The sequence below is a fragment of the Galleria mellonella genome, unplaced genomic scaffold, assembly GCF_026898425.1.
Source record: "Galleria mellonella isolate WM207_F2 unplaced genomic scaffold, CSIRO_AGI_GalMel_v1 utg146, whole genome shotgun sequence".
NCBI lineage: Eukaryota > Metazoa > Arthropoda > Insecta > Lepidoptera > Pyralidae > Galleria > Galleria mellonella.
Window position 1 is genome coordinate 2,630,715 of NW_026441999.1, and position 16,023 is coordinate 2,646,737.

The window sequence follows — 16,023 nt, forward strand, 5'->3', positions numbered from 1 at the left end:
AATTTCCAGGGTGGACTGTGAAGAAGTCGACCTCACGGGTTATATTGATGGGGATATCGAAAAGTAGCCACAGTAGTATCACTTACATTTTTTCTAAATCGGTGATCAGTAAGAATATAGCCTCAAAATATATAATTTGAATTTTGGTGCATATAGGATAGAGATGAAAATATTCACCTTCTTTATTGTGTAAATTTAAAACAGTCGTGATTGATTATGTACGAAGCTATTTAATCGCTCTAATTAGATCCCATTTTAGATAACTGACATTCTAAGAACAAGGCTTTTTGGATGGGTGATAAGGGAATGGTAACCCCACCCGTGGTATCGTATACACTGGCGGGGCACCAGTGAGAGATGATTGGTGAGGATGGAGCAGATCAGATAGCCCATCGTGACGAATTTAACAAAAATTATTTCGATGGTTTTCAAGAGAAACCACGTGGAGGTCGAACTAATTGGGGTTCATTGCTAACAATGGGGCTGTCAAACCCCTTTTGCTAAAAATCCCTTTTCCCCCAGAAACAAGGCATTACATAGAAGGAATGATAAAATAAAAATTGGAAATCATATGGTTGCCTCCTTCCTTCTTATACAAATATAATTAGTAAAAAGAGGACGAAAGATACATCATCAGTTGCTATTTATGTCAATTCATAGCAGGCATGTATAGAAAATGTTATACGGCCGTATAACCCTACCAAATTCAGATACAGCCTGCTTGCGTACTTTCTAAATAAACTGTGTCGAATATATAATCTAGTAATAGAAATGAACAAAAATTTTTCATACACATTTTCTATATACTAAGCGTTTTTATATATCTATCTCTTTCTTACATTGGTTATTATTGGTACATACACAACAAGCAACACAACATGTATAGATTTTAATAGTCCATCTATTCTATTTCTATATCTTTGATTCGATTTTTGTTTAAGTTCGTTACATTCAGTTTCATTTTTCAATCAGCTTCATTTGAAATTAAAGTTTGGTCCTAAGGTTCGTTCATTCATTTCAGGGAGTCTACCAAGAAATGAAATTCCTAATTTTCGGAGTCAATTTCGAGTTTTTGTTCATACCGTAATAGATCTAGTAAATGGAACTTAACATTTCGTTCGTTATAAATCCTGTCATAAAAGTTCAAAGGAACAATATTTTATTTATATTTTTAAACGGTGTGTATTATGTAATTTTAATTGTGTTTTTCGGAGTGAAATTTCGGAAAATATTTCATGGTAGTCCCTTAGATTAAGAACAAACTTCAATTTTGTTGGATTTGAATCTTTATTGCCAGATTGTATAGTTTTACCTAATTTTAGGTAAAATATTTCAATTCCCTAAAATTTAGGGAAATGAAATTTATCGAGAAATTTTTAAAGAAAAGTGAAATGGGTTTGTAAAATTCTGATAATTTTTTTGAGGTTTGTTAAGTGTATAGAGGTATATAAATAGAGTAAAATATGAATGAAGGTAGCAAAACAGAGATTGGGGTAAGAAAAGGAATGAAGTCGCAGTAGAAATAAAAGGATTGGCTAGTTTCTTTTCGTAGTAGTTATAATTTTATAACAGGGTAAAAGTTTTAAAAGAAATGTAATAAAAATATTTGACGTTTGGGTAAAAATTAAAATTCGCATCTGGCTATCCTAATTCTAATTCTACAGTCAGACAGTTTCAGTTTTGTAATTTGAATCACTTCATTCGCTTGTATAATTATTTGTATCTCTGTCGGAAAGAAAAGTTTGATTCATTTCGTAAAATTTGTAAAAATGTCTACCGATATTAATGAAATCGGATCTCAAAAAGTGAAAAGCGTTATCACAGGGGAGGTAAGTAAATATTTTTCGATACATACTTATTCTTACAATTTAAAAATTAGGCCTTTTGCAAAATAAGTTTGCGGAAATAGTAATTTTGTTTCTAAAGTCTTAAAAGTCTCTTGTATATTCATTGATCATAGCAATTTAATAAAATTATTTCTGCGCATATAAAAATCAAAACCGGTTTTTTTATTACATGCATGCACGCAACGATGATCGTCACTCGAGTGTGAATTTTCAATTGCACAATATTTTTTGTATCTCTTTTTAAATGTCGATAGAGTAAATCTGATTTGTTTTACAAACTGCGTTTATATATAGATGAATTATTATTACAATAAATCCCTAAATACTTAAAAAGGTAGGCGGAGAAAAGTAATTTAAACTTTTCATACAAGAGATTGTAAATAGAAAAGTATAATTATTTTTTAATTGCATTAATTATTTGCATTAAAATCTACGAGTTTTTTTTAATAATTAAAAGGCACTATTATGGGTGTAATTGAGTAATATTCAAACAAATTTAATATTTTTCAATTATTTTTTCTAATTACGCACATATGTTGTATAATAATAATAATAATAACCTCGTGAAAGCCGAAACCGAGAAGAAGAGAAAATATCTCGACCTGGCTCACGAGGTGACCGAAATGTGGGGGGTGACATCTACCGAAATCATCCCAATCGTTATGTCGGTGAACGGTCTTATCCCAACCAGTCTGGAACAACATCTCAGACGGTTGGGATTCCGAGGCGGCTCACTCCCGGGAAAGATGCAGAAAGCGGTGCTCTTAGATTCTGCCCGCATTGTACGCCGGTTTCTCTCCCTGGGGCCCTGAACCCCGGCCGACTGTGCTTCTGCCGGGGGTTAGTTGCCATCTCCTCTCCTTAAGAGGGGAGATGAGAATTTTGGTAAAATTTAAAAATAATAATATAAGCCTTTATTCAGACATTTTTTTTTTAAAACAACTTATTATTTATTTAATTACTGTTGTCTGTTTGCTTATTAGCGAAGGCCTCCTCCAACTGTCTCCAATGGTCTCTATTACTAGCAATTCTTGTCCAAATACCCCCTGCTTCAGCCCTAATGTCATCTACCCATCTTCTATGTGGTCTTCTTCTTCTCCTTTTTTTGTCTTTCGTGTACCAAAACATTATCTTTTTACTCCATTTATCTCTCCCTCTAATTGTATGCCCTGCCCATTTCCATTTAAGTTTTTTTAACTGTGACTGTGACATCTTTAGTTTTTATGTGTTTTTTAATTGTGCTAGTTTTAATTCTGTCTGATAATCTTATCCCCATCATACTTCTTTCCATGGCATTCTGGCAATTTTGTAGTTTTTTAAAGTGGGATTTGGTAGGAGCCCAGGTTTGGCAACCATATGTAAGAACTGGTAAAATACAGGTTTCAAATAGTTTACCTTTTAAGGCTGTGTTTGTCATTTTGCTTTTAAGTATTTCCTTTAGACTCCAAAATCGTTTCCAAGCATTTCCTATATGTTTTTCAATCTCTTTTGTAGTTAAGTCTGTTGGTGAAATTATTTGACCCAAATATACATACTCATCATCTACATATTCAATTTTTTTGATGTAAAAAAAAAATAAAAAAAAAAAAAAAAAATTAATATATGTTGTATAGTTTTGCGTATATAATGTGCAATTTTTATTATTGACATGCAAATATTATGATAATAAATATTAATATTTTTTTACAAACCTCTTCCATTTAAAGGTTTATTACTATTATATATTTTTGTGATATTAAAAAATGGTAATATTATTATTGGCTGGCCATTGTATGATGAACTTTTTTTACATTATTGAATAAATGAATATGAAATTATAGCTGAGTGTAAAATTGAATTGAAAACACTACAATGGTAATAGGAAAAGGAAAGTTAAATTTAAATTCTTTATTTTAATCTGTACAGTTTTTATATTTGTCCATCCATTCATTACATAGATAGGTATAACATGCTTATTAGGGATAGGTAATATCAGTACAACTCCCATATATATATATTGGATTCTTCTGGACATTGATAGCGGAGAAAAGGCCGTCACCCATTTCGCTTGTCTATTCCCATTAGGTATCTAAATGAATTTTGAATGGGTTTTTCATTTCAACATTATCTATTGGATAACTGATATTTAGTATATCCATTATTTGGCCAATATATAGATATTGTTGCAGCCGCTTTGACCAGTTTTCTCACTGGCCGCTAAGACATTCTACAGACAAAACTGATGGCCTTTGAAAAAACAAATGACTGGTTCCGAAAAAAAGACAGACAATTTTGATATGACAAGTTTGCTTTTATATTTTAAATACTTTAGACAACTAAATTCTGTCCCTCGACCTTCCAACTTTCAACCTTTCAGATGATGTAACTAATATATATATATATATTACTATATAGTACCCATCTATAGTGCTTATACATAACACATACAATATAAACTACTATTGCTTAATTTTACCATGCATCTGCATAAGCCACAGTAGGTGTTTATTATTAAAATACATGCTTACATGTTGTTAATGTTATAAATGCTTGCCAATATACAGTTTGTTAGTTGTTATGGTAAGGATATGCTTATTACATAAAAATCATATTATATTTTATTGATTATTTAATCATATTATATATTTGTATATTGGGTACAGCTATTTAAATATTATTATTTACTATATATAGTATCTAATATTACTCAGTTCCCCCTTGTTGCGACCTCTTTGACCGGTTTTCTCGCTGGCTGCTAAGATATTCTACAATTAAAAACTGACAGCTTGGGACAAAACAAAAGGACTTGGACAAAAAAGACTGAAAAGTCATAATTTTGATGACAAATTTGCCTTTTAATTTTTAATACATTTTGACAACAAATTCGGACCTTTGACCTTAAAAGAGGTCCATCGACCTTTAATACAACCTTTATTACAATAATAATTTCCGTTAAAAGAAACAAAAATTATAAAAAAAAAATCAGTAATATCCTTCATAAAAAAAATAATTAAATTACCATTACCATGCAGAATTATTAATAGTTACTTAATGTTATATATTTATAATCAGCTTATGATAAGAAGTTAATAATATGATTGCCTAGTAAAAATTCCTTTCTATCAGTCCTCTAAGTTCAATAGACATGTTTAGGCACAGCGATTTGTACTGAATTGTTATAATTATGGACATGCAGAATCTATTGAATGACTAGTTATTTCTTACACTGTGTAATTAGTAAAAATTTATAGGTGTGTATATTTTCAGTCCACAGAGCTGAGAAGTTTCTGGCAAGATCAGAATGTGGTCATCATATTCTTCCGTCGTTGGGGCTGCTTGCTTTGCAGGCTGTGGGCTAGAGAGGTATAGTAGTTTTATATACACAAATACTGTCGGAAATATTGCATAGTGTCGTCTAGCCCTAAACTGAACAGAGTTTATACTATGGATACTAGATAACTGATAGAAATCAGTGTCATATCTGATATGCCTAATTTTTACCCCCTTTCGGGGGGGGAGAGGTTCGTAAAGACATATCTTGGAATGGGTACACATTGATTAATCCATTTGAATCCTAAGATTTTTCTAAAGGCCCACCGTGAAAGTGGTAACAAGCGCTTATAGACGTGAGCAGTACCATGGACATAACAGAGTATACTGTTTCGCCCATGATACTCCGCATGCGTTGCCATTCCTGAGGACTCAGGTGTTATTCCTCTGTACCCTGTAAATTCACGCCATATCCCACCCTTCAAACCGAAACACAGCCATGCAAACACAACTGTTTCACGATAGAAACACGAATGGTACAGAGGTACCCAAGCAATCGACTTTTGTACAAAATATCCCACTGGTAAAAATATTGCTACCATTGGGACAGCTAATTCCCATTACAAACAATCCTTCCCCCCTCATTTGCTCCGTGTAATACAGTATCGTCTTACACTGTGCTACCTTGTACGGGGTCGTCACTCGAAAATTCTTATTGTGTATGTTTAATTTTCAGTTGGCTGAAATAGCTCCTGTACTGCAGAATAATAATATCAAGTTGGTAGGCGTGGGCGTCGAAGAAGTTGGCAGTAAGGAATTTGTCGATAAGAAATTCTTTGATGGAGGTATTACAGTTTTTTATTATCTACTATTATAAATGCTCCCCGTGTGGTCCCGGCATAGAATAGGCCATCCCTTCCTTTCCCGTGGGTGTCGTAAGATTAAGATTAAGTGAGAGAGAGGGATAAGCAGTAGCGTCCCTCTTAAATCATCTCCAAAGCCTAACTGCGGTTGTCAATCCGCTTACCAAGCATGACAACTACGGGCGGAACCCCTAGGGGTAGACTTATGTTTAGCAGTGGACGGTTAAAGATTGATATCTTACCAGAGGGAGACTTTGTACAAAAGTCGATTGCTTAGGTACCTCTGTCCCATTCGTGTTTCAACCGTAAAGCAGTTGTGTTTGCATAGCTGTGTTTCGGTTTGAAGGGTGGGATATGGCGTGAATTTACAGGGTACAGAGGAATAACACCTGAGTCCTCAGGAATGGCAACGCATGGGTGGTATCATGGGCGAAACAGTATACTCTGTTATGTTCACGGTACTGCTTATGTCTATAGGCGACGGTTACCACTTTCCATCAGGTGGGCCGTCAGCTTGTTTGCCATTTTAAGTTGAAAAAAAAAAGATATGATGATGATAACCACCGTTACTTTTTTTATGGATGATAATGGAATGATCACCCTGTCTGCGCTAACGGTATACACTGGCGGGGCATCAGTGAGGGATGATAGGTGAGAATGAAAAGGCAGGTCAGTTAGCCCATCGTGATGAATACACCTGAAATTCAGCGTGATGGTTTCCAGGGGGGACCACGTGGAGGTCGACTTGATAGGATATATCGGTAGCAATGGGACTGGTAGTCCGCATTACTAACAATTCCTTACCCCTTACTAATATTATTTTAGATTATTACGGATACAACGGAAGAAGTCGCGGACAAAAACTAGTAGCTAGTGTTTTTTTTTTTAATGGATGATAATGGAATGGTAACCCCACTCGCGCTATCGGTATACACCGGCGGGGCACCAGTGAAGGATGATAGGTGAGGATGAAGTGGCCCAGTTAGCCTATTGTGACGAATTCAACAAGAATTGTTTACGATGGTTTCCAGGGGGAACCACGTGGAGGTCGACCTAATAATGCATATTGCTAGCAATGGGGCTGTCAAACTCCATTGCTAACAATTCCTTTCCCGCCAGTAGCTAGTGTTGTATGTCTGTCTTTAAATAGTTATATTAAACTGTCGATAAAATAAATCAATGATAATTATTCTTTCAGATTTATATTATAATAATTATGATAAAGAGATTATTTGCTCTGATAAAGTATCTGTTAGGTAATAAATTATTTTTGCAGTAGAATATTACTCACAGATATATTTTGTACTTACTCGTACTAGATAAAAAGCGAGTGGGCAAAGTTCAGTCACGTATATAGTTCGTAGCTGTTTACTACGCGTTAGTTTTCGCTGAAATTTGCGAATATCTAGAAATTTCTATATCAATTTTCTTAGTGTTGCCACATATAATAATAATAATAAAACACTTCCTATTTACATTGTTTTTAACTAAATTCTAAACGTTTAAACATGACATCTGACTTGCGCCATCTACCTTTCTCTCTGTATTTATCTACTATTTACGCCAGATTGTCTGTAAGAGATTGCTTCTAGCGATAAGACAGCCTTTTGTATATGCACATTCTGTATATATACTCCTTGTATACATCTCTACTGTGCGCAATAAAGAGTTTATTATTATTATTGCTTAGTCGGGTGTATTTTTGAGGTTACAAGGGGAAAAAATGTTAGGACACTTGATACGACACGACGAACTTATGAACATTATAATAGAAGGCAAGATAGAAGAAAGGAGGAAGGGGAGACCAAGGCTTGGTTAGATTAGGTAGATCAAGATAAAAGTTGGTATCGTGTCGTATCGAGAGGTGAAGTTAGATATAGTACATTTAAATAAATAGACATAATGTTAACAGAGATTTAAAAGAGCTTGCGGGCTCCTCTCAACAGATAACTTTCCGAACCCTGCATTTATTAAAAATTACCATTTAAAAGTGATTGTAAATAAGTTTATTTGAATAAAGATGATTTGAATTTGAAGAGACTCGATGAAAATCGTAGTGAGGAGTAAGAGCTCCACCGACAAGAGTTGTAGCTCTTGAATGGAATATACAAGTCAAGTTGGCCATCCTTGGTATAGAGGATGGTAGCGACTTGCACTCCATCCAAAAAGAAACAGCCGATGCGGCGAGCCGTTCAGGCCCCCTCTACAGGCCGCGGGAGAGAGGAGATGGACCCGGACCAAGGTCCAACGTCTCACTCCAGCGATCAGGGCGGCTAGCCGCCGTTTGCCAAAGGGCTGGGGTCCCGACCGCGGGGGCGGTCCCACCCCAATTAACATGGCCCTGGGAAGTCGCGCGCGTATCCCCGCGCGCTTCCCATTGAAGAATAGGCGGGCGCTTAACATCAGGTGCCTGCTCCATATTTGAGTCGGGGCCCGCAAGCCGGTGCGGGCCAACGAAGTTGGGGCTCGGTGGATTTCGAAAGGGAACCCGGGTCCCCAACACGCGCGTGTGGCGAGGGATGCCGTGGTGGTTTTAGCCGGTAGGAGTCCGGCAGTACTCCCCCGGGGCTTATGGGTCTGCATGAGGCATTTCCCCACGATAAAAAAAAAGAGGATGGTAGCGAGTTCCATTACTACTGTTGGCCAGCTTGTTGGACAGAATTATTATTGTTGGTTTAATTTTGATTGTGAAAAATTTGGTTCTAGAATCATTACCAGGTATACGATCAAGGTTAAATGTCTGTTAAGGTTTGGTCCAATCGATATTTTATTGTGAACCAATCATATGTTCACAATTATATTACTAATTGTAGTCACAGAATTGTAAATAATTGCACTATTGTTTTATAAATCAGCATCGATCCTGTAATTTGTAGTAATAGAGTCAATTATAACAAAATTGTGGGTATTTTTAAATAATTCTTCATACAATTTAAATTTGTTTGATAAAATAATTGTCCCATTGAATTTGTACTGTGGTGTTTTCGATAAAATTTTCAGTAACAATTATTCGATACCGAACATTTAGGTTTTTTTTATACAGTTTAGAATGGCAAACAAGCTGACGGCCCACCTGATGGAAAGTGGTAACCGTCGCCTATAGACATGAGCAGTACCATGGACATAACAGAGTATACTGTTTCGTCCATGATACTCTTCGTGCGTTACCATTCCTGAGGACTCAGGTTTTATTCCACCGTACCCAGTAAATTCACGCCATATCTCACCCTTCAAACTGAAACACAGCAGGGAACTTGTTAGTAATGGAGACTAAAAATCCCATTGCTAGCAATATACCCAACCAGGTCGACCTCCTCGTAGTTTCCCCTGGAAATTATCATGGTTAATTCCTGATGAATTCATCATGATTGGCTAACTGGCCTGTTTTCATTCTCATCTATCACCTTTCACTGGTGCTCTGCCAGCGTATCCCGTTAGCGCAGGCGGGGTTACCATTCCATTGTCATCCACCAAAAAAAAAACCCATCTGTCGATCATTTAGTTCTTTTAATCGTCTCTTATGATTGGGAAAGGAAGGGGTGGCAAATTTTATGTTCGGATTACAGGACAAAACCTTTCTTTGTATTTTTTTTTAACAATGTTCGATGTATCTATTACAGATCTGTACTACGTAGAGAACTTATCAACGTATCAGAAGCTTGGCTTCAAAAAGTTTAATGTGGTGAGCATCATATCGTCGCTGTTTTGGAAGCAGTCCAGGGATGCCATATTCAAAGGCCAAGGCATGGGTGAGTGTTTTGTTACAGGCCTTTATTTAACACTAGTTTTTTGTCCGTTACTTTGTATGTATGTAGTTAGAAAAACTAATGAACAAAATTATGGCGTATCATACACATAACGATACGTAAGATATAATATATCAGTTTTTACGTAAGGCCTTCAGGAACAGACCTGTGAAAACCGCATCCCATTTGGTACAGTTTTTGTTTGATACCGGAACGAATAAATAGATAGATTTTTTAAAAATTGTTTTGGCTTCTATTGCACTTGTTAAGTCCTCTCATAGCAATTTTTCCTTAATATCTTCCTAATATTTAAATATAATATATATGTAATATAATAATTATCATGGGCGAAACAGTATACTCTGTTATGTCCATAGTACTGCTCATGTCTATAGGCGACGGTTACCACTTTCCATCAGGTGGCCAGTCAGCTTGTTTGCCATTCTAAGTTGTATAAAAAAAATACAGATACCCTCCAGTTACAATTTTAATGTTAAATGATTTTGGTATGTCTTTCCGTTTAAAATTTGCAATAAATATTTTAAAATTTGCCGGCGCATGATCATATTAAAATTTGACATACTTACTTACGTAAATACACAATACAATATTATGGTACCATCGAGAGCTGATCTGATGATGAAAATGGACGGCTGTCATACGAACTCGTGAATTCTCTTCGATAAATCAGTCGTGTTTGGGTTTGTTGGATTTCTCTTAAAAATCTTTTAAAATTGTGTGATGTCAGAAGCTGATGATGAAACCAAAAGGCTACATGTTCAAAATGAGCATTCATAGAAATTGATAAGTATGGTTTTTTTTTTTATAAAAAAGAAAATTAACAATAAGTGAATAATAACACAATTAAATATTGTGTCCCACAAAAGAAAAATCTTTAATCGACTTTAATTGTGACAAAACCAGTTATTTTAGTCTACAAATCAAATTACTGAACCGATTTTGATAAAATTTATGCGGCTAATCTGTAAGCAATATCCTTTTAGATAAAAAAAAAGAATTAGTAAAATTTTAAAACTGACGAATGCTAACCTGTCCTGTGTTATCAGTATATGCTGGCGGGGTACTGGTGATGAATGTACCACCCATGAATGAACCCAAAGAGGGTTGACTTCAGGCGGGTGGCCGGTCGTAAAACTAAAAAACCAAATCTTTTTGTAATATGGATAAAATCATATTACGCCGACCCCAAATGATTGGGATAAGGGTAGGAAGATGATGTACTGGTGATGAATGATAGGTGAGGATGAAAGTATATCAGTTGGGCCATCGTGACGAAATCGTCAAAAATTAACCAGAATGGTTTCCAAGGGGAACAGCGCGGTAGTTAACCTAGCAATGGGACTGTTAGATATTACTACTTCCCTTATGGTGATCACAGTATCTCTGTGATATCTTTGGCACTATTGATGTCTATATGTCGTATACGATTATTATTTTTCATCAGGTAAACTTCGCTTGTTTTTTACACCAAGTTAAAAAAAAATAGTTCTAGAGATCATCATATTTCTAGATTTACCAATAATAATAGTAAGATAATCGCAGGTCTGCAAAGCGATTTAATTGGTGACGGATTACAAAATGGCGGCGCGTTACTTGTACGAAATGGCGGGATATTGTTATATCACTTCAAGCAATGCGGTCCTGCTGATCACCTCTCAAACACGGAAATTCTTGAGGTTTATTTTTTTTTATTTCCTATAATTAGGACTCGGCGGGGACCTGAAAGGCGATTGGGGGCAGACCGGCGGTGCATTGTTAGTTGGAAAGGGCGGGAACTTGCTCCACCATTTTGTGCAGCATGGGCCCGGCGACCATTTGCCTAATTTGGAAATTTTAAAGGTTCGATTTTTGAATTTACTTTTTATTCGTGTTTCCCTTGTGGAATGTATTAGAGAAGCCATAAACAAGTAGTGACTATTGTACTTGGTTATAGTACGAATATCTTCACAGGATGAGATCGAAATCGTTAGTTAAAACTTACAAATTTTTTGATATTTTACTGAAATTATCTTAGGGAAATTCATATCATATCACATTTAAATAGAATTATTTAATTCTGCTACCATTAGTATGTGTATGACTGCCAATACTCGAATATTGACCACTATCAGAAGTTCCACAACCTTTCATATTAGCCATTCTTCGACTGCCATTTTGTTCATACACCTTTCACGACACGTGTTTCATTTCTTAACGAGGCATCTTCATACAAATTATTAGATTGCTGTTCTCAGCCTAGTGGTAATCGTTTGGGGCGTAAACTGCGAAGTATAAACGTTGTTGGTTTTCCAAATAAACAATATGATACTGTTATTTTCTAACTAATTACATATCTAGTACTCTCTCTCTCTCTCTCTCTCTCTCTCCCTTTCGCACACTCTCTTTGTATCTTCCTCTCTTTCTCTTTTTTACTAATAATATTAATATTATTATTTCAGCACTTCGGATTGGAGAATGAATACAAACCTGAGACAATGGCGAACCAAAGCCGCCAGGACGTGCAGTGTACTGTACGTATATATACAACTGTTTTACAAACTACCTTTTATTTTTTTTAATGTAGTTAGCTACAATTAATACATGCATCAATAACTCTCCAATTTTCAGACAGAGGCGTCGTAAAGGCTGGCTCGGAGTGCTCGAGAGACACTCGCTCGCCCCCATACACGCAATATGGACGGAGCGACGGTGTAACTGTAACACTAAAGTGTAATATTCAATCCATTGAATGTTTTATTTATCGGTCATTCGTTCGGCCGAAGGCAGCCGTCGATGGATTGGCGGCGATGATAAATTCTCAGTGATATTTGATACAAAGGACGGAAAAACGTCTGTTTTAATTAATGGAAATCTAAAAAAACTAACAATAGAAACGAGTCTAAAACGCTCTCCAATAGTAGTGCAAATAAAAAATTTACAAAAATAAACAAATACAGTAGAATCTTGATTATCCGAATCAAATAAAACCAAGATTATTCCGTATAGTTGAAAATCCGGATAATCGATTTCAAAGTCAAATAATAATTAAATTGTAATGTTTTTTTTTATTATGTAAAATCAAATCAAATCAAATCATATTTATTCGCTTGCTACATGGTACAATAAGTCGTTACATACATATACAGGCACATAACATGCAGCACCCCGCAGAGGTATGCAAAGGTTTTACATACGTCATTCAGACAATACTATATAAAAAATTATGAGCTATGCATAATAATAATTATAATTTCCCAATTAATACATAATAACATTACTAAATCGGTAAAAAGAAAAAGAAGTAGTCGCGAAGAAAAGTCCGGATAATCGAATATTCAGATAATAGATTTTCGGATAATCGAGATTCTACTGTATTTAAAAAGCAAATTGCTGATATCCAATAGCAGCATAAATAAAAAATCGACTGATTTAAATATCTAAAAAAAAAAAATAACTAAAATGTAAAACATTTCGCGTTAAGTGATTATATCAACATAATTAAAAATTCTCAAAATGATTTTTAATCGAAGACTGACCTAAAAAAAAACTTTTTACAATTTAGTTAATATATAAACAAATTAGACAACATAAAGCCCTAGGAAAAAGAGATGACTTTTTTTCTAAATTGAAAAAAGAAAGAATAGAAAATAAATTGTTCAAAATTACAGTTTTAAGAAAGAAAATAAAATCAATGGATGGAATATTACAAAAGTAATGCACTTAGAATATTATTGTGCACAGAATTATATATTGGCATTCTTAGGTTTACATATACAGGTATATTTTAAAGTAAACAAACTATTTTTTACAACATAGTGACGTCAGAATAACGTACTGTAATAATATGATATAAAATGTATATTTATTTATTTATTTACAATAATATGCTCGGTGAAATGTCGACATGCTGAGTATTATGTCCACTACATCGATAATCGTCGATAAATGCCTCTGACTACCCCATCAGGCATTGAAGTCTTGAATATAAGATTTTTATTTTAAAATATTTATATCGTTTGTTAAATTTGTTACTGGTTTAAAAATTGTAAAAATATTGTTATACAGTAATAAATAATATAAATAAATATTATGGCTATGATCATATTAAAATTGATAATTGTTAATTTTATTAATTACTAGCGGCCCGTCCCGGCGTCGCACGGGTGGACATTTTTACATTTTAAAATGTGGCCATTAAGCCAGCACACGCGACGGAAGCTTAAAAATGGAGTAACTTCTCCCGTTTCCCCAACATTTCCCTTCTCAGCTCTGCTCCTTATGATCGTAGCGTGATGAAAAGTATACTATAACCTGCCCAGGAGTATGAAGAATAATTGTACCAAGTTTCGTTAAAATCCGTCGAGTAGTCTTTGTTTCTATAACGAACATACAGACAGACAGACAAAAATTTTACTGATTGCATTTTTGGCATCAGTATCGATCACTAATCACCCGCTGATAGTTATTTTGGAAATATATTTCATGTACAGAATTGACCTCTCTACAGATTTGTTATAAGTATAGAAGATTTGTTACAAAATTTATATCCGATCTCAATACTACATATGTAATGGGAAATTAATGAACTCACCGTCTTTTGCTATTACACGAGCTAAGCGAGCTGCGGCCCGCAGTACGAGGCGAGACGCTGTGACGCAAAGCGCTGAACATCGCTGAACAAGACTTCCGGATGAAGTCGAAACAATTGTCGGAAACGACAAAAACACGGCGAGTTTATTAATTTCCCGTTATATATGTATATGGACATCGAATAAAAAATAAACATAAGTTTGAATAAATAAAATTTATATCATTTGTTAAATTTGTTAATATGTTGTATTGATATGTTTATAGATTTACTAGAATTAATATATTTTTGTTTTCATATAATATTTTATAGTGTTTTATTATTGGAAAGATTAGATCAGTGATTCTCAACCCTTTTTTTTGTTGTTGCACATATTTAACGATTTCAAAATTTGGCGGCACACAAAGAAAAAGGTAAAAATTATTTACTTATTACAACACACTGCATAAATAGTTTATGAAATTTTTTTTAAATATTTGCAAAATTTGGCGGCACACAAAAGTGCCGCGGCACAGTGGTTGAGAATCACTGGATTAGATAAATATATATTTTTTATAAATTATAAAAATTACAAAGTATAAAAGTTATATAACTTTAGAGGAATAACACCTGAGTCCTCAGTAATGGCAACGCATGGGGGGTATCATGGGCGAAACAGTATACTCTGTTATGTCCATGGTACCGCTCATGTCTATAGGCGACGGTTACCACTTTCCATCAGGTGGGCCGTCAGCTTGTTTGCCATACTAAGTAGAATAAAAAAAAAAAACTTTAAATGGAACACATATAACAAATTATAATCTGGAAAGTATTCGATAAAACGACTGAATACTAAATAAAATTAATGAACAACGTAAATAGAAAAAAAATATGAAAATTAAAACAAGTCTTTCTGTAAATGAGATTAAATAAATGACGTGGCCACAGAGCCTGTATTAATTAATCTGGAAGATCCATAGACAATGTGTATATTTTTATAAAAATAAAAATCATTCAAGTTAGTATTTCTATGGAGAGTATAAAAAATATTTTCAAAATTTGTATAATCTGTTGTTTTATAGTGGAATCAGTGGCAAATTAAGCCCGTTAAGACCAAGATGAGAGCCTTGAGGTGTCAAAACTAAATGTAACCCCCGGTTTAAGTTGATGTCATTTTACAAGAGTTTTATTCAGTTCCCATTTATATGTATAAGTATGCATGTTTATTTATTTAAAATCTTACAAGTGAAATTTTAATTTTAATAAACATACATAGAATGTGGATGAGGACAGGAGGTCCTGGGGGCCTCTTATTATTCTGGTAGTATTCTGGATATGTGTCCTTTAAAAGAACACTGTAACACACAACGACTTTATTGTTTTAAATATTATTACTTGTTATTATTGCGATATTCTATAAAATTAAATATTTTATTGACTTTGTGTGTCTTTTTATTTTTCCTATTTTATATATTTATTTTTTATTGACTACAAAAAAATCTCTATACAAAAGGCGGACTTAATACTATATAGCATTCTCTCCCAGTCAACCTTTGACAAAACGAAAATTTAATTGTGTTTATGAAGTAAGTATATAAACTCGATGGAAAATATTTTTTTGTAGTCTGCCGTCAATCAATATCCTTTCAGCATTAAAAAAATGTAAATATATTACTGTTTTATTATTTATATATAATTCCTTTCCTGAACTTGGTAGCATAGCGTAGTTTCTTAGAAATATTAAAAATTAT

General features: G+C 34.3%; 1 protein-coding gene across 1 annotated transcript; it reads left to right on the forward strand.

Moving 5' to 3' along the window:
• The first annotated feature begins 1,651 nt into the window (after positions 1 to 1,651).
• On the forward strand, positions 1,652 to 15,713 carry LOC113510095 (prostamide/prostaglandin F synthase-like). Its single transcript, XM_052891928.1, has 7 exons — positions 1,652 to 1,829; positions 5,094 to 5,189; positions 5,833 to 5,941; positions 9,580 to 9,708; positions 11,432 to 11,565; positions 12,165 to 12,236; positions 12,334 to 15,713. The coding sequence occupies exons 1-7, from the start codon at positions 1,770 to 1,772 to the stop codon at positions 12,346 to 12,348; spliced, it is 615 nt and encodes a 204-aa protein (XP_052747888.1). The 5' UTR covers positions 1,652 to 1,769; the 3' UTR covers positions 12,349 to 15,713.
• The last annotated feature ends 310 nt before the right edge of the window (positions 15,714 to 16,023 follow it).